The 24,626-nt window shown below is 46.4% G+C and overlaps 1 protein-coding gene across 9 annotated transcripts in view; it reads right to left on the reverse strand.

Moving 5' to 3' along the window:
• Ttc7b (tetratricopeptide repeat domain 7B) overlaps positions 1–24,626 on the reverse strand; it is a 211,833-nt gene that overhangs the window by 55,185 nt on the left and 132,022 nt on the right. For all 9 annotated transcript variants that reach the window (XM_039112527.2, XM_063262123.1, XM_039112520.2 and 6 more), the window contains 2 exons: positions 18,440–18,512; positions 15,693–15,853 (listed from right to left, as the gene is read on the reverse strand). In XM_039112527.2, the coding sequence (XP_038968455.1) occupies positions 15,693–15,853; positions 18,440–18,512 (234 nt within the window). The remainder of the gene's footprint in view (positions 1–15,692; positions 15,854–18,439; positions 18,513–24,626) is intronic.

Consider the following 24,626-nt stretch of genomic DNA (forward strand, 5'->3'; position numbering starts at 1 on the left):
GATCAGTTTCCCCTTTCTCCTTCCAGATCCTACCCGCCCATCAAATCCTTTCTTTCCCTCAATCTCATTAGAAAACAACAAACAGGCATCTAAAGAATTACTAATAAAATAAAAGCTAGCAAACCAGAATAGGACAGGACAAACAAACAGGAAAAAAGACTGAACAAAAGGACAAGAAAGACATACAGATGTGGAGACACACAGACTAGCACACACAGAAATCCCATTAAAAACAAACAAAAAAATGGAAACTATAATATACAAGCAAAAGACCTGTTAGGTAAGAAAAATGCCCAGACAAAGCATTAAGAGAAAAACCTTCCAAAAATACCACTGAGCTCATTTTGTGTTGGCATCCACTGCTGGGTATGTGGTTTGCATACACAGTGAGGCTTCCTTGGGAAACGAAGTCTCCTTTGTGCACAGTGATCAGCTGGAGACAGCTTCTGGGTTAGGACAGACTGGGTCCACTCCCCCCTCGGTGCTAGGACCCCTCTGCTTGGACCTCTGCAGCCCTGAACTGCACTCATCTTAGCATGGGGCCATCTGTGCACCTGCAGGGTCTAGGGGAGGCAGTGGACGTAGGGCCAAGGACTCCTGAACTTGCGCTCAACCCGTGGCTTTGTGTAAGTCTCACCATGGAGGCAGAAGCAAGCACAGGATGACGAATTGTGGTGAGGTTAAAAGCACTGGAGTGAGCAATTTTATTCAAAATACAGAGATTTTATTAAAAGCATGCTTTTTAGAACTAAGCCAATTATTTATTCATGAAATTCCAAAAATTCATTAAAAGTGAACCCTGGTTTATTATAAGATTACATAGGAGCTATGATTCAGTTGACACACATATCTGCTGAGAGCCCTCCAGGAGAATGCTAACCTTCTCAGAAGCTTTGAAAGCTTACAGAGCTGGGACATGGTAATCCATGCCTGTGGAAGTCAGAGGCAGGAGGATTACTTTTAGTGTCTATACATTGAGTTGCAGGCCAATCTGAGTTATGAGATACCCTGTTTAGAAAGAAAGACTGCTTGAAGTCCCAAGAGGCAAGAGGAACATGGGCCAGGACTCCTCCCGACCTGCCCAGACCTGCTCTTTAGTGGTTAGACTTTGGACTTTGAGCCCCTTCACAATCATCAGAGTAGTTCCTTATTCTCAACATCTCCCATGGCTTCAGCGTGCATCTAGACCTAAGTGTCCTTTTCTTTGTAGACATCAGACAACTGACTGCAGACTACAGCTCTTTAGTCCATACATTCATATCCAATGTCTTGGGAAGGTTCTAGCATAGACTGGATTGCCTCTTGTCCACTCCTTGCTCAGCTCTCAGAAACCTTCCTACAGATCCATCTAATGATTATGTTCAGTCCCACTAGAGAAACAGCATGGCTCCTGATCACCTCAACAGTGCATCAAAATCCCTTCACTAGTCCTTTGAAGCTGGTGTAACCTCGTACCCTGCTGGACCTTTACTCCTACCATTTACTTCTATGTCACTGACCAGCCACTTCTCCTCCGGCTCTATATGCTGGAGCCTAGATTATAATCTCTGGCACCTAACCTCTCTTTACTTGTTCTACATTTCAGCCAAATCCACCATGACAGGTAAGTCTGTCTTTGACCACCTTATTCCTCCATCTTCTATACTCAGGATATACCCTACCAGCTGGGGTTTGTCATCATAAAGACAGAAGACAGCTGCAGATCACTCAAGCCCTCCTATGTGCATGTGGCAGACAGACGTTGGCAGTGTCATCTCTGTAGTTACCTTTGTGGGTACTGGTATTTATTTAACTGGATGCCTGTTCCCTCTGGCCAGTTGCTTTTTGAAGGTGATGTGTGGATGTCTAAGCCCTCACCACCACTGTCTCTGGCCTCTCCTCCAGTGTGCTCATGACTCTTCTTTGTTTAACAGACCCTTCATCACACCTGCTCACAATGGCTTTCCTGTAGCCCATGGAAGATGAAGATATGGATTTCAAGTGCCATACATGAGACACAGGAGAGTTCTTCAGCCACATGTGATGTGATGTGATACCCAACTTTACAGTACCTAGAGCAGCAAAGTCCCTGCTGGTGAAAGACAGGACAGGAGTAGCTTGCCCCAGTACATTCCAAACTTGGCTCTGCCTCTCTCCCAGTAGAGCACAGGAAGCCTAAAGATGCTTGCTTGTGCTCCCAGAGATGTGTCAGGGCTGCAGCCTTCTCCTTAGGCCTTGGTTCGCAGTGCAGAACCTGGGCTGAGGTAGTAATGGGTCAGGTAATGGGAAGGCTGTAGCCCCTAACCTATAAGCAGCAAAACCAAGAGGAAGGCCAGATGTGAGCAGGGGCTTGGCTCTGGCCTATGACATCTGAAGAGATGAAAATTCCCTTGAAGCCACTCGGCTCCTCCACAATGACTGACAGCCATTTGAAGGTGGGGGTAGAGGGAGTCTTAAGAGTTTTTGAAAGGAACCAGAAGCTAACTCTTGCTAAAACCTATATGAGTCCAGAACATGATAGGAGTAATTTTTGACCCAAACCCAGCATGTTAGAAGGGAGAAGCTACTGATTGGTCAGCTGTCAGTCTTTGGTGGAGACATTTGGAGGTCCGGAGGATCTCCTAAGTGAAGGTTGCTGCCAGTCAGTTGTGTGTAGGAGAATGGTCTAGGGCTGTGGGGCCACAGGCCTCTTCAGCACTGTAGGTGGCTGGGCTCTTGGGTAAGGGCAAACCAAGGTTTTATGGCTTGGGCAGTCTCAGAGGAAAGTTCAGGAATGGGTGAGAATGCTTCCTTGTCCAGCAGCAATTAGCCATGATCCCTTTTATTGTCTCTCCTCAAGAACAAAGGCCAGAGTGCATCTTGAAGCCTTGGCTTGAGGGACCAGTTCTATGAAGGTTTCTTGGCTGGGAAAAGAACTCCTAATTAACATGAAATAACAGCTTTCAAACACTTGACTCATGATATGGAGCTGAAAAGGTGTGGGCTGGATCTAAAGGAAGGAGACAGGAAGAACAATAGTGGACCAGCTAAGCACACGTGATGGGAAGGCAATGGAAGGGAGGTACTGGCAACAGCCTCAAAGAACCTGGCAGAGGGAAGAGCTGGGGAGGCAGGAGCAGGGGCAGCTCGGCCCTGTGCAGGCCCTGTGCACCCCGAGTATACTTGCAGGCTGAGAATGCGTGTTGGGGGCGGGCAGAGCTGGCACTGCCTCTTCACCTACTTCCTGAACTTCATAAAGCAGGGAAGGGTTGAAAACAGAACCGATGCTTCTCATCTCTCCAGACACCTGCTCCAATGTCTTACGGCAGCAGAAAACATCTGGCAGGAAGTAAGTAATGCTGGCACGGAAATTAAGAATACACAATGGCTGGCATTACTCTGACTGCTGAGCCCACCAAAGATATAATTCAACCCACTGAGGAAATCCCAAGGCAAGAACCACAAAGCAAGTGATGAGAAGGCTTAGGACGGCCAGTGTCAGGCAGGGACATGTCTACAAGCCTGAGGTAGTGAGCAGAAGAGGGACCACAGGAAAGATCGGGGTGGCCGGGTCACCAAGAACAGCCATGACAATCAGGGTGGCTGGGTCACCAAGAGCAGCCATGACATGTCAGAAGTGAGTGTTTTATATAGATCTGGTTCAAAGTTCAGTAATCACTTAACACATATTTTGTTTAGAGACCTATTGAAAACTTATATAAAATTAATGAAGAACAGGAGAACACACTAAAACATGAATCCAACTCTGTGATGGTTAATTTCATTGACCAACTTGACAGGTTTTAGAATCACCTAGAAGACAAACCTTGGCAGGTCTGTGAGGTGTTTCTGATTTGGTTTAACTGGGGTGTGACGACCCATCATAAACTTGGGTATCATCCCATAAGCTGGGGTCCTTACTTGAATCAAACAGGGGAAGCAAGTGAAGAACGTTCACCCCCAAGGCATACAAACCAACTGCACTTCCTGCTCCTACCACCATGCTTTTCTGCATAAATCTGTCTTTCCCTAAACTGCTTCCTGTTAGGAACTTGGGTTACAGCAAGAGAAAGGTAACTAATAGAGACTTCATTACTGATAATTAATTTAGCATCTTCTACAATGCCTCTTGTGAGCTGGCTCTTGCTACCTACGTTTGCTCCTACTACACCATCTTCAGCCCAACTGAAGCCAAGGCCGACTCCTCCCTCATCTCACTAGTCTTCATGCCCCATGGGTTTTTGCAGAGGGCGCTCAGTTGTCTGAGATGCCTTTTCAGACCCTGCACTTAGGCCTCTCGGGCACCTACCCATCCTTGAGGGTGCACGCTGAACGGCACCTCTTTGGCTTTAAAGAAGGGGAGCAGCCCCCTCCAATGACAGCACAATTGTCAAAAACCATGAGAGCTTACAACTGTAAGATAACAAATTATAAGCCAGGGGACGTATACTTCCAGGACAAGGAAGACAATAACAGCAGCTGCAGCTGAGAGAACTTGGAATATTTAATCACCGATTCCACAACAAAACAACCGTGCAAATCAGGCAGAGTTAATCTAGCCAGACTCAGCATGGATACTGAACTCAATCTGATCCAAACCCTGACAAGGAGCAGGCAATGCTTTTGAATCTTACATGGATGGAGAGGGAGGAGCCACAGTGCTGTCTAGTCCACTGCCAAATATTTAACCCCTAAATGTAAGACTGTGGAGACAGCGTGACATAAAGTGCAGTCGGTCCCTACCATCTCGGACCTTCCAGTCCAGTGAGGACCACACTGTGGCCTTGAGCCTGAGGAGCTGGGGTTGGGACTCTCTGATCCTAGAATGTCACATATAAGACTTATTAGAGAACAGTCCCATGTGTGCATGTGTGCTTGTGATCTGCCTGCCGCCCCGAAGTCTGATACATACAAAATTCCAGGTATTTGAACGACCCAGTTACTCAAGCTTTTACTTTTCATTAAAATTCATTAAATAATATTTTGCCCTATTTTGGAAATTTTCAAAGAATCCTAAGATAATTCCTAAAATAAAGACTGTGTTTGGCTCCTGGGAAGGGCTCCTGGAGTGAGACCAGAGGCAGAGACAGGAAGATTCCCCCGAGGGCCATTGATCAGTGTGCAAAGGCCTGCTCTCATATGAGAGAACAAGGACTGGCATCTAAGGGAGTCCTCGGTCCTACACACACACATGTACTCACACACAAAAACACATATACACATACATGCACATGTACACACACATACACATGTACACACACATAGACACTCACATATTGCAGTGCATACACACCAAAGATTTAAAAAAAAATTAAAGTCTGTGGCTCTAATTTCCTCGAGCTTGTTAAGTGCCTCAAGGAGGAAACCTGCATATTAACCAGGCAAACCTGTATGACCTTGCTGTGAGGGCTGCATTCTCGGTGGCTGATTTAGAAATAAAATCCTAGGAACCTGAACATTTGAGATCTTGTGATGATCTGTGAACTCAACTCTCGGACTCCACATGCCAGGACCTTCCTTTGCTTATCCACTGACCGTGGGCGGGATGCAAAGGCAGCTGTGTAGAATGGCCCAGAAAATTTGCTCCAGTGGGGCACAGGTCTTAGAGCCCTGGGTATCGTCCCCAACCCCCACTTCGGAACTGGGCGGCCCACCTGGAGAGACAGAGCTGCTGCCAAGGGTCTGAAGGAAAGAATGCCTGTGACACTGGGCAAAGGAAAGACTAGATCAGCAGAGGAGGGGGCGTAGGGTGGGTGGGGCGAGTGTGCTCCAGAGACGTTTTAAATAGAGAAGACGGTTTGGCAGCCGACCCAACTAAGGCAAGCAGTATGAAAACGAAGAGCAGTGTGGTGACGAGGGAGACGAGGGATTAAAGCCAGATGAGTCATTTGGGAACAGGTGTTCTGAAAGGGAAGGCGAAGCCGGCCACATGCGCCAGCCCTGTCCAGAAGTGCATCTTCAAGCCAACCAGCCAACTCTTCCGAGGGCTCCAGTAGAACCCGGAGGAGCTCCACCTTCGTTTATTGTCTTCAACCTACGATGTGCCGCTTGGAGCCATGATTGTCCTGGCTGGGCTTTCTTAATTGATCAATGGCAGAAAAACAGGCAAACGCACACAAGAATGAACACCTAGCCTGTGGCCTTGAGCTCAGCAATTGTGACTGATGCCCACCAGGGGTGACCGTGATGATGGCTTGTAGTTGCATAGAGGCCAGAGCTGAGACACAGCCGTCTTAGTCCCTGTTGTCACCATTTGGAAGGAATGAGTGTCAGCCAGGTCAGGGGACTGTTAATACATGTCAACTACTGCTTGAGGACTTACCAACTGCAGCTCGATCACTCAAATGATCTAATTGCTCATCTGCTACCCAGGAAGTAATGTCTTAGATCATCTGGCTTACCCAACCACATAGACATGCTATTTATTACCTCACTAGAAAAAGAAGTTGCAAGTCTTCCCAGCTAAGGCAAAGCTAGAAAAGGCCTTAATGGATCTTTGAATACTCTGCTACTCCAAGAATATGATGCAAGACATGTAGCTGCAGAATCTACTAGAAAGATTCCTGTGGAAAACAAAATCTCTCCTCCTTCTCCCTGTCGCTCCAAGTCAGAATCCACACAGAGCTAGCTTCCCGGGGATCATGGATGCAAAGTTAAAAACACTGCAGTTCATAGCTCTCCGCCCTAATGGAGGACAGACCTTCAGTGGCGTGTTTTGACACAAAAGAAAACCAAGTTCCCAGGAAAGAGCTCCCAAGGTCCTTGCACTTTGGAAATTCTTCCTGTGCTTATTCCTTCCCAGGGGAAATTAATTTATTTGTTTGAGCTTGTTATGTTGCCCAGGCTGGTTCCACACTTGGGTCCTCGAGAAGATGGAACTGTTGGCGTGCATCACACTTGCCTCCTATGCTACTCTTGGGAGCATGCCTTCAGTTCCCAAACCGAACGCTGCACACTCAGTCATATTAACCTTAGAACTGTGGGTGCCCTAGCTGTGGTATGGAACACAGGTACCTGTCCTCCCTGGGAGCTCCTGAGCACTTATTGAGGGCTGATCTTGAACTCTGCCCAGTGTTGCCCACATAGCTACAGTGAGGGTATGCTAGGTGATCAGTCTCCCAACCTGGGGCATCAATCACAGTGGCAGCTACCTCATGGTCTCCCCTGAGCCTGTAGAGCACTGAGCATATAGACATGGTGGGATCGAGAGTGGCCATAATAAGAACTTTCCTAGAGATGAAAAAGCAAATGCTTTTCCAGAACAGGCAGATAAATGAAAGGCAGGTTTGACAATCAGCTGGGAGAGTTTTACATGATGCCTACTCCAATGGGCATCAAATCTGAATGCTGTTGACATGTGTTCAAGTCCAAAAATCTCTGCTGATACACAAAACCTCATGGTTTTCAGTAAGAAACCCCTATTCTCAGGCTTTCAAAGGATCCTTCTGGGCAACTGGTCCTATTACACACCCAAATGTTTTCTGTCTCCTGGTCAACGGTCAACAGAGGGGAAGTGTCTGAGGCCTAGGCTCTCCTCACTGTAGCAGCTTCTCTGGTGAGGCACCCACCCAGTGAACTGCTAAGGAGGTTCTAAATACATGGCCATTTAAAGACCCTCAGCTGCTCCAGGAGACAGCGCAATGTGCCAGCACATCTGGAAGCTTATCGGCCTTTCTCCCTCTATGGTCTCAGGTGTCAGAGGGTGATGGGGCTGCACTGTCTCCGCACACTCTCACATCAGTTTCTCCAGAAATCCTAGAGCACACTGATTTGATAAAACAAAGGTTCTTAGTGCCAAAAATATGTAAGTAGCTGATTTTTCAGGGCTTAGCTGTCTCTTATCCTGCGGGCATGTAAATGAACCATGTACATTCCTGGTACTCATAGAGGCCAGAAGAGGGTGTCAGATCCCTAGAACTGAAGTTACAGATGGTTGTAAGTCCCCGTGTGGGTGTTGGGAACTGAACCCAGGTCCTTTGAAGAACTGCAAGTTCTTTCAACCACTGAGCCATCTCTCCAGATCCATTTTTTTTAAAGATTTACTTATTTATTGTATACGAGTACACTGTAGCTGTCTTCAGACACACCAGATCTCATTACAGATGGTTGTGAGCCACCATGTGGTTGCTGGGAATTGAACTCAGGACCTCTGGAAGAGCAGTCGGAGCTCTTAACCACTGAGCCATTTCTCCAGCCCCAGATCCATTTTTTATCATGCTTATTACAGCACAGTTTATGAATGTTGGCAGCCATTACTGTTATGTAATGAATCCAGGTCTTTTCACAGAGTTTCCACTAATGTAAAAGGAAACCTGACAAAATCTCCCTAGGTGTGCCGTTTAGGGATCCTTGTAGGAAAAGGGGTTTCAGAAGAGTGATTGATGCTTTATTTTAGTTGAAAATATACCTGACCCAAACTTGTGTTTGAAAAGTAACTGTTTATGCTTTGCTTATCAGCTGATTGTTTCATGAGGAGCTGTTGATCTTATGACCTCACTAGTAAACAACACGAGAGTGAGTGTGAGCATGCTCTCTACTTAAGTAGGAAAAAAATCAAACTTCAGGTCGATGATAAAACTACTGACCTTCTGGTTGCTGCCCTCACAGAGAGCTGAAACCCAGCCCCAAGGAGCGACTTCAGGCCTGAGACCAGAGGTAAGACCAACTTTTCTGCTCCAAGTGACCTGCCTGGTGGACTCAGGACACACAAAGGCAAAATTCCTCTGGGACCGGACACTTTTGGGTTCTAGCTGGTGCCTGAACCGCACTGATCCCAGCCCAGAGCTCCCTGCTCCCAAACCCCGTGGGAGAGAGAGCTGACCGCCTAGACTTGTGGGCAATCCTGAGACTGCAGGGCAGGAGAGACTGTCACTTCTGCCCATCTTTGCCCACATCCCTGGCCCAAGAGGAAACTGTATAGGGTCTCTTGGAACAGGAAGATAGGGGCAGTCAAGCTGCAGAAGCCTTGCAGTCCAGACTGCGCCCGGATCCGAATGGACCCGGTCAAATAGCTCCCTGCACCCAAATCCCATGGGAGGGAGAGCTAGACCTTCAGAGGGGCAGACACACCTGGGGAACCAGAGGAGACTATTCTCTGTCCATATTTCTGACTCTAGAGGAAAACACCTAGCACCTTCAGGGCCCCCTGCACACAGGGACCCAGAAGTAGGGGCAGGCACTTCTGATTGCTGCCCTCATGGAGAGCTGAAACCTAGCCCTGAGGAGTGACTTCAGGCCCGACACCAGAGGTAAGATCAACTTTTCTGCTCCAAGTGACCTGCCTGGTAGACTCAGGACGCATGCCCACAGGAACAGTTGAAAGCCAGTGGACAGGAACGACTACACGCCTGAAAGCAGAACACTCTGTTGCCATGACTGGCTGAGAGAAAACAGGAAAACAACACAGGTCTACAGCACTCCTGACACACAGGCATATAGGACGGTCTAGCCACTGTCAGAAATAGCAGAACAAAGTAACACCAGAGACAACCTGATGGCGAGAGGCAAGCGCAGGAACCCAAGCAACAGAAACCAAGACTACATGGCATCATCGGAGCCCAATTCTCCCACCAAAGCAAACATTGAATATCCAAACACACCAGAAAAGCAAGATGTAGATTTAAAATCACATTTGATCATGATGATGGAGGACTTTAAGAAAGACATGAAGAACTCCCTTAGAGAAATGCAGGAAAACACAAACAAGCAGAAGCCCTTAGAGAGAAAACACAAAATTCCCTGAAAGAATTACAGGAAAACACAATCAAACAGGTGAAGGAATTGAAAATGGAAATAAAACAATAAAGAAAGCACAAAGGGAGACAACCCTGGATATAGACAGAGCCTAACACTTCAAGGTGAAACGTTACATTAGAGGCTAACTTAGGAGACTGCCTTCCCAATCTTGGAGGAAGAAAGGCTCCTTAGACACAGAAAGTAGTGTTCATTGGAGCTAGGTCTGGAGGTACAGGCGTGTGATCCCAAGGCCTGTCTGGACTACATCGTAAGGACAAGGCCAACTGAGGCAACTGAAGTCTCCAATTTTAAAACAAGCAAAAAGTACTGGGGATATACCTCAGTGGGGGGGTATACTTAAGTGGTAGAGCCCTAACAGATATTCATGAAGTATGCCCACGCATGCATGCACACAGGTGCGCGCACACACATGCACGCACGCACGCACGCACGCACGCACACACAGGAGATCTTGCACATGAACAGAAGAATCTGCAACCATAAATGAAAGAAGACAGCCCGATTCAGGAGTGAGTAAGGCTGCTCTATGTCCTTTAGAAAAGGGGAACTAAATGACCAATGTACAAGTGAAAAACAGCCTAACCTCACTGGTAAGGAGGACATGCCACTTAACCCGAAATGCGATTATTAGCCTATGGCCACAGTGCCCAAAAGACGTCTAGCAATATTGGCACAGGAGTCAGAGAGGCTCTTGGGCCAGAAGGAACATAACCTGCCAATGTTTTGGAATTATTTGACAAGGCTAAAAATACACATACCTGCCAGGTGTGGTGGGTAGCACATGCTCACCTTTAATCCCAGCACTTGGGAGGTAGAGAGAGGCAGATCTTTGTGCATTCAAGACCAGCGAAGGCTACCTAGACTAGTCAGGACTACATAGAAAGACCTGACTCAAAAAGTCAAACTAAATAACAAGAAAAACACATATCCTCTGACCTCTGACCTTTCAATCTTCCATAAAATCCCCAAGAATTCTTGAACACAGGTACTAGGAGACTTAAGGAACATTTACAGCACCATTTCCTATCACAGCCACTCCTACTCAGAGTAGACTGGATACATACACAACAAGGCAAAGCTCAGTAACGTGACCAGAAGCCCTGAGAGCAGGCCACATCCGGGTTACAGCTAAAATACACAAACAGGTAAGGCTAAAAATCTTTGTTATTTACAGGTACAGACAGACAGAAGAGAGCCATGAGACAACAGTCAACATAGAAGTCAGGACTGTAAGTAATCCCAGAGGTGAGCAGCCCCAGGATGGCATAGAAAGGAAACGCATATTACATGGGAAATCTCTGTAAATGTTTGCATGAGGAGGAATGAATGCACGGGCGACCCACAGGCACGACTGTTCTTACATGACCAACACTCACGCTTGGCGCTATCCTTTGGAACACAATCAATAAACACTGTCTTGAAGTCATTGGGGTGGTGTGATAATATGAATTACTTTATTTACTAAGCAGTTACCAGGTACAAGTGCCTTAATAGCTGGGTTAGGAACATTAATTCTTAAAAGCACCCCCCTCCCTTATTTGATTATCCACATTTGCACATGAAAAGATGAGACAAAGTGACAAGGTGACTTACTGGGGTAGAGGGTTTGAGGTTTGGAGCAGGCTTGTCCAGCTCCTAGGGCTGAAACTGAACTTTTATAAAAATAATCTGCATTTCTTTCCAGAACTAAGCCCAGACCACCAGCTGGTGGTCCTAAAGGAGGGAGTTCCTTTAGGAAAGAATTTCCGGGCTGGAGATGTGACTCATGTGACTTGGTCAGTAGAATGCTTGCCTAGCATGCATGAAGCCCTGGGTTCCATCCTGAACACGTCATAAACTGGGTATGGTGGCACACACCTGTAATCTTGGCATTCAGAACGTGGAGGCAGGAGGACCAGGAGTTCAAGATTATCCTCAGTCTCCAGGCAGTTTCGGGGTAGCCTTGGCTATAAGATCCTGCCTCAAAAAAAAAATTTTTTTTTTCTGGTTCTCAAAATCTGAATCTTTATTCACTTAGAGTTCTGTTTTGAATGACAAGATGGATGACATGGTACCTCTTAGCTTAGACTTTTGTGGTCCCGGTCAAGCTTTTTCAAGGTACTGAAATACGTCATAATTTCACGGAGAAAGAGGATGCTGTATAGTCCACTTTGATGCTGCAAGACCTACAGTAATTACCTTATGTATAGAAAGAGCCAACTCTGGCTCTTGGTTCTAGAGGTACCAGCTCAAATTCAAGTGGCTGCATCACTTTTGGCCTCTAACAAGGACAGAACATCTTGGCAGGAACTCAGATTGGAGCAAACTCAGCTTATGAGTCATTACGAAAAAGAAAGCAGAGAGAAGACAAACTAAGGTCTAATGATGTCTCCAGCAGAACCCACAACTCTCTAAAGCCTAGGGGCACATTGCATTTCTTTTATCCATAAGCCACAGGCGGTAATAACAATAACCAGTAACCTAGAAATGTCTATCAGATACCATTTATGGTGCTTTGAATTAGAATGGTCCAGGCTTAGGTAGGGTTTCTATTGATGGGAAAAGACACCATGACCACAGAAACTCTTATAAAGGAAGATATTTAAGTGGGGCTGGCTTATAGTTTCAGAGGTTTAGTCCATTATCATCATGGTGGGAACATGGCGGCATGCAGGCAGGCATGATGCTAGAGAAGGAGCTGAGACTTCTACATCTTGATCTGCAGGCAGCAGAAGGAGACGGTGTGCCACACTGGGCATAGCTTGAGCATAGGAGACCTCAAAGCCTGACTCCACAGTGATGCACTTCCTCCAACAAAGCCACACTTCCTAATAGTGCCAGTCCCTATGACCAAGAGTTCACACTCTTGAGTCTATGCGGGCCATTCCTATCAAACCACCCCAGGCCCACATAGATGAATATATTCAAATGCCTGGTCCCCAGTTGGTGGAACTGTTTGGGAAGGATTAGGAGGTGTGATCTCACTGGAGAAGGTGTGTCACTGTGGGCAGGCTGTGAGATTTCAAAAGTACAAGCCATTCCCAGTTAGTTCTCTCCCTACCTTAGGCTTGTGGATCAAGAAGAAAGCTCTTAGATTCTGCTCTAGCACCATGCCTGCCTGCCATGCTCCCTGCCATGATGTTCATGGACTCACCCTCTGGCACTGTAAGCCCCAATAATCGTTTTCTTTTATAAATTGCCTTGATAATGGTGTTTTATCACTGCAAAGAAGTAACCAAGCTATTACCATTTAGAGGTTCAAGGTACCTCCCCAAAGCATCACCGTGGGCACTAAGCCTCAACACACGGGTCTCTGGATGAAACACCTCCAAACCAAAGCATATGGCATATGTTTTGGGCATGGTTTGATGTCCCATAAGGGTTTAGATGTTGGAAACTTGGTCTTTATTGTGTGATGTTGGAAAGTGGTAGAATCTTGAAGAGGTGGGGCTTAGTACAAAGCCATTATGTCACTGGAGACACTGCCCTTGGAAGTAATTGATGTAATTCTTCTCCTCCTCCTCCTTTTCCTCTTCTTCCCCTCCTCCTCTCCTTTTTTCTTTTAAAGACAGTTTCTCTGTGTAGCTCTGGCTGTTCTAGAACTTGCTCTGTAGACCAGGCTGGCCTCCTTATACTCAGAGATCCGCCTGCCTCCCAAGAGCTGGGATTAAAGGCATGGCCACCACTGCCAGGCAATTTCTAAGCTCCCTCCCCGACCCAGTTAATCTTTTTGTGAATAGACTGCTATAAAAGTGCAAGGCAGAACCATTCCTGTTCCCTTGATTTCTGTTCATGCTGTGACTTCTCATTTGTGCATGTGTTCCCTCTGTGTACATCTACCATGTAACAGATACAGCCAAGGAGACCTTGTCAGCATAGAAGGAGGCCCTCGTCAACGCTGAGCTAAATCTACACCAAGCCCTTGGACCTCTAGCTAATATACAGATAAATCTCTTTCCTTTACCGAGGTTAACTCGGCTTTAGACTTTGTGTTACAGGAATGGAAAACAGACTAATTCAGACCGGGTAATGCTGGAGGATCAGCTGCTCCCACAGAACCTTCAGCTATCTTATCCAGCAACTGTTCAACAGACAGGCGGGGCTGACCCTAATGTAAGGATTGTCATTCCTAGGGAACAAACCAGAACATAATATCAACTATGAGTTTGCTATTATCTGAGGTTTAGGAAGAAAGGAAACTAGAGGCAACCCTAGGCTTCGGAGTCTAAAGTTCTGCTGGGAGCAAACTCATCAGGAAGAAACAGAACCTCCCTGCAGCTGGGACAAGACTACCTCTCATTCTTGTTTCGGTCGGTGCTAACAGGTTTTACTCGGGTAAACGGGGAATCATGGCGGTCCACAGACTACATCTGTTCCCAAGGTATTCTTGCAAAGAAGTTTCCCATCACAGAGGAAGAAATAAAAATATTTGAGAAGCAGATAAGTCCTGAGCAGGTCTCAGACCTGATGCCGCATGCTCTGATTTTTCCAGTTTGCAGCTTAACATTAAAACACCAGGCTTACATGGCTGACACATCTCTGCTGCTACTCCTTACTCCTCCTGCTTGGAGGCCGTCAACTGCTGTCACTGGAGGCATTACTGCATTAGCCATCGCGGTCGGTCGCTTACTGTGCAGTGTGGCTGTGAGTCTAGGAAGCTCCTCCAGGGTGCTACTGTGGCTACCGAAACAGGAACCCCATGCTTGAGAGAAGGATCTAAGGAGGGGAGTGGTGTGCACAGATGCATGGGCACATGTGTGCTGGAGGGAGGAGTCAGAGACGTCCACTTTATAAATACTGAAGAGGGAGATCAAGTTCAATTCTATCACGTTGCTGCCACTTTATCAAAATGGAGAAAGGACCATAAAATGTAATCTAATCACTGCAATTCTATAGGGCTAAACATCGTGGGATGAAATACAGACATGTGCAGGTGTCACAAGAGCAAGTTTGAGATGTGCAAGAAGCAAAACTGCAGAAAAGCTCTTTAGTTCACACTGAAAGAGCTGAGCCTACAAGGAAATCTCAGCCACAGGCTTTCTGGATTATAGAGAGATGGGGAGAAGAGCCCTTTCCTTGAAGACAAAGAGATGTTTGTAGTGGAAATGTGTGAACCGATTTTCCAAGGGGAGCTGCTGAAAAAGCACTGATTAAAACCACCAGGAGGGGATGAGGCGGGGAGATCAAGCTAGAGGTGACCCATTTAAACGCTACTGCTGCACTTCTGAAACCAGAGAAAGCAAGGCCACCCTCCACATTCCTTCCCACCCACACTGCCCCCCTTCCCTCAAGCTGTCCCTACCCTGTTACTGGATCTGCAGTCATGTAGACAATTAGAACCTTCCAGCCTGCAGGGGTGTTTACTATTTCTAGCCACTGTGTACTGGTAAGTAAGCTCCACCCATGATAAAATGGTAACCCTGTAGCCCAGAAGACAGTGTTCTCCACAAGGCCTAACCACCAGGCATGCAGTCAATGAATCTCACACTCATGGGCTCAATAAAAAAGGTGACTCAGAGGCCAGACGTGGTGATGGCCAGGCAGGCTCAAGCCTGTGACTGCTTATGATGATGATTCTTACAGTATGTATAAATATTAACTTATTCAAGAAATTGTATCTCCTAGATACTAAACCTAGGCTCAGAGAGCTACACATCTTAATCCAAGTCAGTGTTTGTTTAACAGCTTTGTCAGTCAAGTGTATTGGTATTAGTATCACTCACTGTTCTTCTTGGTAACTATCACATTCTTCGCCTATCATCTTGGTACGATCGGGTGCTTGAGGGGGCACAGAGGAGAACAGGTGGGGTATGGGAGCTGTGTTAGGACACCTAGGACGCAGCTTGGTTTTAAGCAGCCAGAGAAAAACCCGGAGTGACAGTTTCTCTGTTCTCCTTGAGTATCCATGAAGGTCTCATATTTGACAGACCAGAAAGGAGGAGAGTGAAGCGCATTCAGTAATTCCAGAGTAAGGGATGATCAGCGGTGGGATTACTTACATAAAATTTTCTGGGTACTCGCTCAGGGCCATGTCGATGATGTTGAGAGCGTCATGGTGATGCTTCTGGGCTGACAGCAGGAGAGCGAGGAGGTGCAGGGAGTTGGCGTCATCACCCTGGAGTTGAAGAGCTTGGCGAACGTATCCGAGAGCTTCTGGTATCTGGTTTAAAACAGAACCAAAGAGCTTGTTTAAGCACAGTCATACAGGGGCCATGGCTACACAGGGTTACTGTGAGCTGTTTTATCACGCTGCACTCACATAGGAATCTTCATGGCAGGACGCTGGTCACATCCTCCTCAGCAAGGACAGGTGGACGAGGGAACAGGAGAGACCCCACCTTTCCCTCTCTCTAAAGAAACCTGTTCCCCACAGAACAGATGTACTTTGGATTATGTCTAGGATGATTTCACTGTAAATGGAGACACAGACAAGCTACCAGGGATTCTTAATGGAACTAAACTGCCTTAGTTGAACCTTCTCCCTTTCAGAGCATTATTGAAATTAAAGTACTTCATAAGCCATGAAACCTTTAGCAGAATTTTCTAAGGACCAGATGTTTGGATCCTCACTGGTCATGAAGGAAATATGCAAACAAACAAAACTCCACACCTTTCCAAACAACAGCCCAAAATAAGTGGCTGCCAGAAACAAATTACAGGAGCTCTTGCAAAGCAGATGTATCCAAATTCAACCTTGGTCACGGGCACGACAGCTGCTCAACATGTTCTTGTGTGTGTGGTGTATACATGTGTGTTGCCTGTGCATGTGCACGGTGAGGCCAGGGGTTGGCATGATGTCTCCTCCACCACTTTCCACCTTTACTTTTTGAGGCAACCTCTCACTGAATCTAGAGTGTCTGCCCCACAGTGTTGGGCTACAGAGGCTACTGTACCTGGCTGTTACATGAGTGCCAGGGAGCAGCACCTTGTCCACTGCGCCATCTCCTCAGCCTCACAACATGTTCTTTAGAAGCATGAAGCCCAGGGCCACATGTTTGGTTAGATACTTAGATCTCACGGGTTCAATAGAAAGGAGAATCTCAAGTTGGATTTCAAAACAGAGCTAGGGACAGGGGCATTCTGACAAGCCTGCCCAGGGGACTCCCGGGTGGCCTCCAACTCTATCCTTTGACTCTTCCCAAATCGTCAGGAACCTTAGCCCTTAGAAGATTCCATGGCTTCCTTTTCCAAAGCCTCCAGGTTTTCCATTCTGAGCTCAGTTCTACACGGACCTATGCCTTAAGTGTTGGCTATGAGGCTCTTTTGGAACCCTATAGTCATGGCTGTTAGAGCTGGCCACATGACTCATCGGCAGGGAGGACATTCAAGAACAGAAGCTGAGATGACTTGAGCACTTTACCCCACTGAGTGATGAGAAGGGGGTGACTCCGGCTGTTCTGACCCCTCTCCAGGAGTGTCATAACATCTGTCCCAGTCAACACTCGCTTAAAGCCCTGGCGCTTCAACGTTACATGCCTACAATCCCTGTGGATAGGCGTACCTAGAAGACTCCAATTACTTATCCACTTAGGGTGTCAGCCTCCTATGTGACTGCCCCTCAGCCTGAAGTAGGGAGACAAAGGCAGCCATCCTCACTGTGCTGGCTTACAGAGATGGTCAAATATTTAGGGACAGGGATGGAGGCTCGAAATGATGCCTTTAGAGGGGTTCAGAGCTGGCTCCTTCATTCGAAAAGTCTTTCTGGGTGTCAAACACATACCAAGCAGTGTTTCAAGTGTCAAGGCAGGGCAACAACAATGGCAGGCATGGGTCTTCCCCTCCTGTAACCTCCAGTGAAAAGGACTGATACTCTATAGGGAAGGTGGCTCCATGAGGAGCTTCAAGGAGGCTCTGATCAGTGATCAGCACACCTCTGCTCTAGCAGTAGCTCCTGGTCAGTGCAGCTGTGAGCCATACTCCACCATGACAGACCTTTCTAGGTAGGTGTCTTGGCCTCTGTTCCAAGGCTGCCAATGGGAGCCCTCTCTTAACGCTATTCCGAGGCAATGGGAAAGGGTAATGCAAACTGCAGCCTAGCCTAGAAGGAATGGCATATCTCCAGAGCCGACATCAGATTCCCTCTTCCACTCTGTACTCAGGGATGTGCTGGGGTCACCACCAACACTTGCACCTGGTGGGCTGGCAAGCATATGGCCATAGTTTCAGGAACAGGTAGGAGGGAGAAGGGGAGGGGTACTGGAATGAGAAAGGCAGCACAAGAGGCCTCTAAGAAGACGAGGGCCAGTAAAACTTGGCCTTCTGCAAGAAGACGCAACAGTGTGAGTGCTCACGTCATCTGCACCTGGTGAGCTCGTTGATACCTTCTGGCATTTTCCAGTTATGCATAAATACCCTTGTGACAATTAGTGACTAAACCCCAACCATGAAGCTCAGCACGGGGCTCACTACTCCGTCCCTGTTAGCAAAGGCCAAAGGCTCTTTGGTGACCCCTGGAGTCAGGGTACATGCCCTGTCCTGCATTCATGTTGACATTTGACCCCGGGCTGGATCCTCTAGATCTGTGGATCTATTCTCAAGAACGCAGCCTGGGCCTTCTTCGTCTCCAGTACATGATCAAACTGACTTGAACCATGAGGTCTTTTCTGGGAGGAGTTAGCTTCCTTGGAGAGCACTGCCCAGCTTCCCAGCCAGCGTCAGTTAAGGAAGGGAGGCCTTATGGCGGCTCTAGCTGAAGGAGCTGGAAGGGGACATTGCGCCCAGGCTCAGGCGCATGGTAAACACTGACCTGTCTGGAGATGGCGAGCTGCAGAGCCAGGTAGAAAGCCGCTTGGTGGTCTGTAGGTGACAGGCTGTGGGCCCTGAAGGAGAATTCACCGCTGTTAGAACATCAGGCCACACTTGTTTGCTCTACCATAAACTGTCTTCTCGTCTGCATTTTGGCATCAACACCACATTTCAGCTGAACTATGTATCATTTCCCTAACCCTTCCCCCACATCACCAATGCATGCTATGCCATACACAGATGACACAGGGACATATTTTTGGCTTTTGTTCAGCAGCTAAAATGGCCATGGAGGTTCCCAGACTGTGGAGGAGCCTAGAGACAAGGACTCGACAGGCCCAAGGTCTGGCTTCTCCAACAGATGCACCTCCTTAGCTAAACAGAGGAAGCACAAGTGTCACCCTGGGTCATGGTAAAATCAAGTGTGCAGGTAAAAGCAGCTGAAGAGCTGTTCACCCTTTCTCAGTGTAAACCCAAGACCAGACAATGCTACTTTGGCTACCTTTGGGGTGACCTTAACACTACTTCATCCAAATTTCTATATTTTAGAAAGAACCACATGAAAATCACAGACCAGCTTTGCTTATAAAATGAGGTTTGTGTTTTTATGAATAAGGAGACGAGAAAGACGCTCATTCGTCCTGAGAACTGCTAAATCCCATGCAGGTTACTGATTGTGATCCTGTAACTGTGTTGGGTGAGAATGTGGTGGGACATTGACTTGACAGCATTACCTGGCCCTGCTGTGGGATGCAAAGAGGCTGTCTTGGCTGCCTAGCAGACTGCAAATACCATCCTTTTCTGGCTTTTATGTGAATGTTAATTGTACTTCATCAGAAGCAATTCAAAATGTGATAGTTTACAGGACCTACTTCTGCATTTAACAGACTGGTAGGAAAAGAAAAAGAAACTTACGACTTAGGTAAGAGGGACCAGGGAAGAGACTAATTACTAACTGTGGGTCCTGGGTAGCAAACAGCCATCTCTGCTCTGACAACACTCAGTGATCAAAGGAAGCACTTCTACCAGGAGAAAGCAAATTCAAGATGAAACAGAAAGCTAAATCATTACGAAGTCATCTGTGGCCAACTTGCAAACTTTCTATAGGCACAAGGCCTTTTAATTAACTGTTAGTTTTCCATGGGAAAAGAAAGACTTCTAACATGCACAATCCAGAAAACAAGCAAAATCCATGACCGGGGGCACTGTTTGGGCAAATGCTGTCTGTGCAGGACTGGGGTTTTCCCTTTTCCAAACCTTTGAATTTATGTACAAAAGAGGTATTATTACTTGTATATGTATATGTGCAGGTAAGTTTGCCTGAGTGTGTGCATCTGGAGGAGTATGTGCACAAGTGTGTGCAAGTAAGCTTACCTATATGTGCTTCTGGAGGTGTGTGTACACAAGTCTGTGCATGTACTGGAAGATACAAGTACCTGTTTGATTGATTGTTCTTTCATCCCCTTCCCCTTCTCTGCCTGGTCTCTCCCTGATGGTGGGGCTCACACTCATGACTAGATTGACTGAGCTACAGGGATCCACCTTGCCCCACCTTCTCACACTGGAGAGAGCCGCAGCATCACACCGAGCCTTTATGTGGGCCCCAGGAATCAAACTCCGGACTGCATGCTTTACAGCGAGCATTTTACCCACTGAGCCCTGTGGCTCCTTTTGCTAATACTGAGCAAAGCAAACTCACTCCTGAGGAACCTTACTAGCAGCCTAGCTACAAGCCACAACCTCTGGACTTTTCTGCCCTGGGCTTAAGAGATGGAGGCTGTGAACCCATCACTATATTCCAGCTTGCATGATTTACAAGCACTGGCTCTCTGTGCATTTACACATAAAAGGGTTTGTCTTTGGTGTTGATAAGGAAGGTGAACATGTCATAGTTTCTGTCTTTGCCAATTATCCAATGAAAATGACTATCAAATCGATTATGAAGAAACTTTATTATGTAAGGTAATTTATTTTATCTCATCTTCTTTTAAAAACAATAAAGTCAGGTTTCTATAGCCATCAAAAATAATTTGTCAGAACTATAATTTTTCTCAGCCCAGTCTGTATTTTTCCACAAATTGTTAAGTCATGGTTGTTTCTATCCAATGCCAATGGAGTTAAGAAGCTGGCAGCTGATCTGGTGAATGCAGAGTGTGGATATTTTTTTAGTTATGGCCAAAGGCCCCATCCTGGTCTTAACAAAGCATTATGAACTGCTAACCACGGGCCTGCAAAAGAAACAAACTAGAGTGCTGCTAGTGATTTTGTCGTTTCCAGGGTGCCTTCCGGTGACTTCTAAAGAATTCCCAATGGGGCTAATAACAAAAATGCAACTGCCAATTTCTAAAGAAGTGTACCTCAAAACATACATAGTTTAAGGGCCTTGTTTTCAAAATGAATGATGTTGACTCTTTTAGCAAAGGAAAGGGGGTAAGTGAGAAATGACAAAGACAACAAAAAGAAGTAAGTGGGGGTTGCTCCCTATAGGTGCCCATGCCTTGCTGCAGTTGTGTGGGACAGATCAAGCCGCTCAGCTTCCTAGCAAAGGGCCCTTTGGTGTGCTTACTCTCCCTTGCTCAGTGCCCATTAGCTGCAAGCCTGAACATTCTCCATGGATCCAGCAGCTCCACAACCCATCTTATGTGGGAGCGCTGGCCAGGCTGCTACAGGAAAGCCAGACAACTAAAAATTCTACCACAAGATGCTCAAGGTGCACTATTGGCAAAGTGTCTATACCTTCACGAATTCAGTTCTTCTCTCACGGAAAAAGAGGCTATCCATATATCCATCCATCCTCCCATCTGCTCACCTACCCATCTTTCTACCCATCCATCCATATTCCACTCTATCCACCAACCTAGCTACCTCACCATCTACCTACTCTCCCATCCATCCATCCATCCATCCATCCATCCATCCATCCATCCATCCATCTACCAATCCATCCATCCATCCATCCATCCATCCATCCATCCATCCATCTACCAATCCATCCATCCATCCATCCATCTATCCATCCATCTACCAATCCATCCATCCATCCATCCATCCATCCATCCATCCATCCATCCATCTACCAATCCATCCATCCAATCCATGCATCCATCCACCAATCCATTCATCCATCCATCTTTCCAATCCATGCATCCATCCATCTACCAATCCATCCATCCATCCATCCATCCATCCATCCATCCATCCATCCATCCATCCATCCATCTATCTATCCAATCCATGCATCCATCCATCCAATCCATGCATCCACCCATCCATCACCCACCTGCTTATTGCCTTACCCTTTCATCCATCTACTAGCCCACCTACCCATTGACTTATGTATGTCCACCCATTCATCCATTTGCCTATCCCTCTGTATCATGCAGCACTTACAGTACATAATCTGAAGAGGAAGTACCATCACACTCTATGGAGTCTGGAGATGAATAATATAAGTGCCCTTCCTTAAGGAGCTCCTCCTACCTCACAAGGAGAAACCCCAAAGGATCATCACAGTGTAATAGGTGATCATAGCGCCCAGACAGGCACATGGGGCTGCTGTTGGAACATGACTGATTCAGTCCACCCAGCTAGACCTCAGCACATCCAGTAGACTACTAAATTCCAGCTCCAACAGTGTCTAGAGCTGAGCAAAGAATATAGGCCATGTGATCAGTTTTGATTATGGCTTTTAAAGCATAGAGCTCACAACAATGATGACTACAATTTATGACATATCTATTATAATCACCTTATCTAGGAATACCCAGAATAGGAGACAGAAGCAGAAATGGAGTGGAGGAATGTGTGATGCAAAGGCTTGGTCTTTATACCATCACCCTTCTGCCCTGGTTGGCTAATTTTTTCAAAGTCCCCTTCATTTCTGATTATAGGGGGCACAGAACTCATGATTGTACATATGGTTCAATCAGAGCTCTTTCACTAATTATATACCTTAAGCTTGTCTAGGTGGTTTTCACTGAAAGTCCTATATTCTAGGACAGCACAGTCCCAATCTATCATCCTTTACACACACACACACACACACACACACACACACACACACACACACACACACACAAAGCTAGGGGGAGGAGTCACAGTAAAGTGAGGCTGCATATGCCATGCCGCCCCGAGTGGCAAACACAGATGATGTAATGCCACTACTTCCCCCAGGAGCAGTGTTCACTAGTACATGCATGACACTTGCTGTCACCACCTTCGGGACTGCTTTTCTCAATAGGATGTGACAGTTCACTGAAGCAACAGCTTCCAACCCTGTACACAATGGCATTTTCTTCACCATACTTTTGTTCAACATGGACGAACTGGCTGAGGTGACAGGGCTACGGATAACAACAGCTGATTATCTCAATGTCTGGATGTAGCCTCACCACTCTGATACATTCAGACATTGTCCCTTTGAGTGCCTTAGAGAACACATCTTTCCAGATCCTGGCTCTAGTTATGATTATGACTTCATTCCCACAGGCTGTATCTGCAACCCTATCCCTCTTAAATATACCATTTTCTTTTCAAACAAAACAAATAAACAACATAAATCACAAACAAAATAACAGAATAAAATTTGGGGGAAACATATAAAATGCATAGTAGAAAATACTTCTCACCTAAGTGGTTTTAAATGATCATTTGTGTTTAGGAGGTAATACAATCTTTCTCATTTACTTAAAGTTTTTTCTTTAAAACAGTGCCTACTTGAATTAAAATCACTGTATGCATTTGGAGACCATTCTGCATTTCACACAAACAGTAACTTAGGTTAGCCTTCTGCAATGTACTCAGTCAGGCTAGGAGGGTTTATTGCCCCTTAGCCTTATGAACAAACATGTTAAATCTCTTTGATTCAAACCTAAGCAGAAAAGGAACAAAAAAGAATTCAGGCCGGCAGAACAGCTGTTACATAACCCTCAGTTACACAGGCAGCCCCAGGCAGACCACCACTGTGGCTGTTTTTAGAGAACCAGTAAGATGTGCTGATTTAAGGAAAGTGAAACAGATGTGGTGGCCACTTTCTAAAGCAGCCATGTGTGGGTTTGACAAATAAGAACTGGAGAAAGTAAAACCTGGAATCATCCGAAATGGAAACGCTTTCATGCTCTGGGCTGAGAAACACTAACAGCAAAAGCTAAGCCCAGAGACAGGGGTCTGTGCAGATGTGGACTGGTGCTTCTTGTCTTTAACGGAGAATAGGAGTGGCAAAGTTAAGGCGTAATGGACGAGCCTGCCTGGAAACAGAAATGAGGCAGGGGCACTTTTGAGTAGCAAGCCAAGTGATAATGGCTGCAGGAAAAGGCGTATGGAAGATAGGACAGACCTGAACTAAGCAACTCTGAGGAAATGATCTCACAAGGTGGCTGATAAAGGCTCTCGAGGTTTGCAAAGAAGCAGCTAAGTCATATGGCTTTAGGAAATCAGTGTAAGTCGATGTATTTAAAACAACAGGATCAATTCCAACTCTACATTTTACCTCATAGGGGTCTATTTTCAGGGACCAATTTAATACAGGTGACTTATTATATCTGCAATGAGTAAAACCAAGTAAAAGTAAAACTGCCCTGGGCTCTACACAGGGTCCAATCCACATCCATGGGGACTCCTTTCCCTCCTGCACCTCATCCCCACACTGTGATGGCGTCATTGCCGGTCCTGACTGCCCAGGTGAGCACGGGACACTCACAACTCTTATAAAGATAACGCATTGCTCTGTGTTCATGAAAGGCACAAGGAGAGGACAAGTGCCAAGGTACTGTGGAGCGAGGTAGGGCCGGGAGCTTGATGTGGCTGCTAAGATGCTGTTTCAGACTTTCAAATCTCCAGCTTCTTCACTTCTTACTGTAAAAGCCTGCAGCTTGACACGCAGCAAAAGCCAGGGAAAAAAACGGGGGGCCTCTTTTCAAGATGATGACAAATGTCTTTAATAAAGGAACCATCTCCCTAGACAAAGTGTCTGTCTTTCTCGAGCTGAAATCCCTTTATCAGGAATGAATAAAAAGAACCCAAGTGAATAAACAGATTAAAAGTGTAGCCAAACAGAGCAACGAGAGATACCAGCTTCATGGTTTCGTGTTTGCTGCTCAAGACAACGTACTCCCGGAGGCAAGACGCTGTTTACATAATCCTTAAAAATACCTGCTTCTCCCATATTCATCATAGTCAGATGTCACCAC

The sequence above is a fragment of the Rattus norvegicus genome, chromosome 6 (genome assembly GCF_036323735.1).
Source record: "Rattus norvegicus strain BN/NHsdMcwi chromosome 6, GRCr8, whole genome shotgun sequence".
Taxonomy (NCBI): domain Eukaryota; kingdom Metazoa; phylum Chordata; class Mammalia; order Rodentia; family Muridae; genus Rattus; species Rattus norvegicus.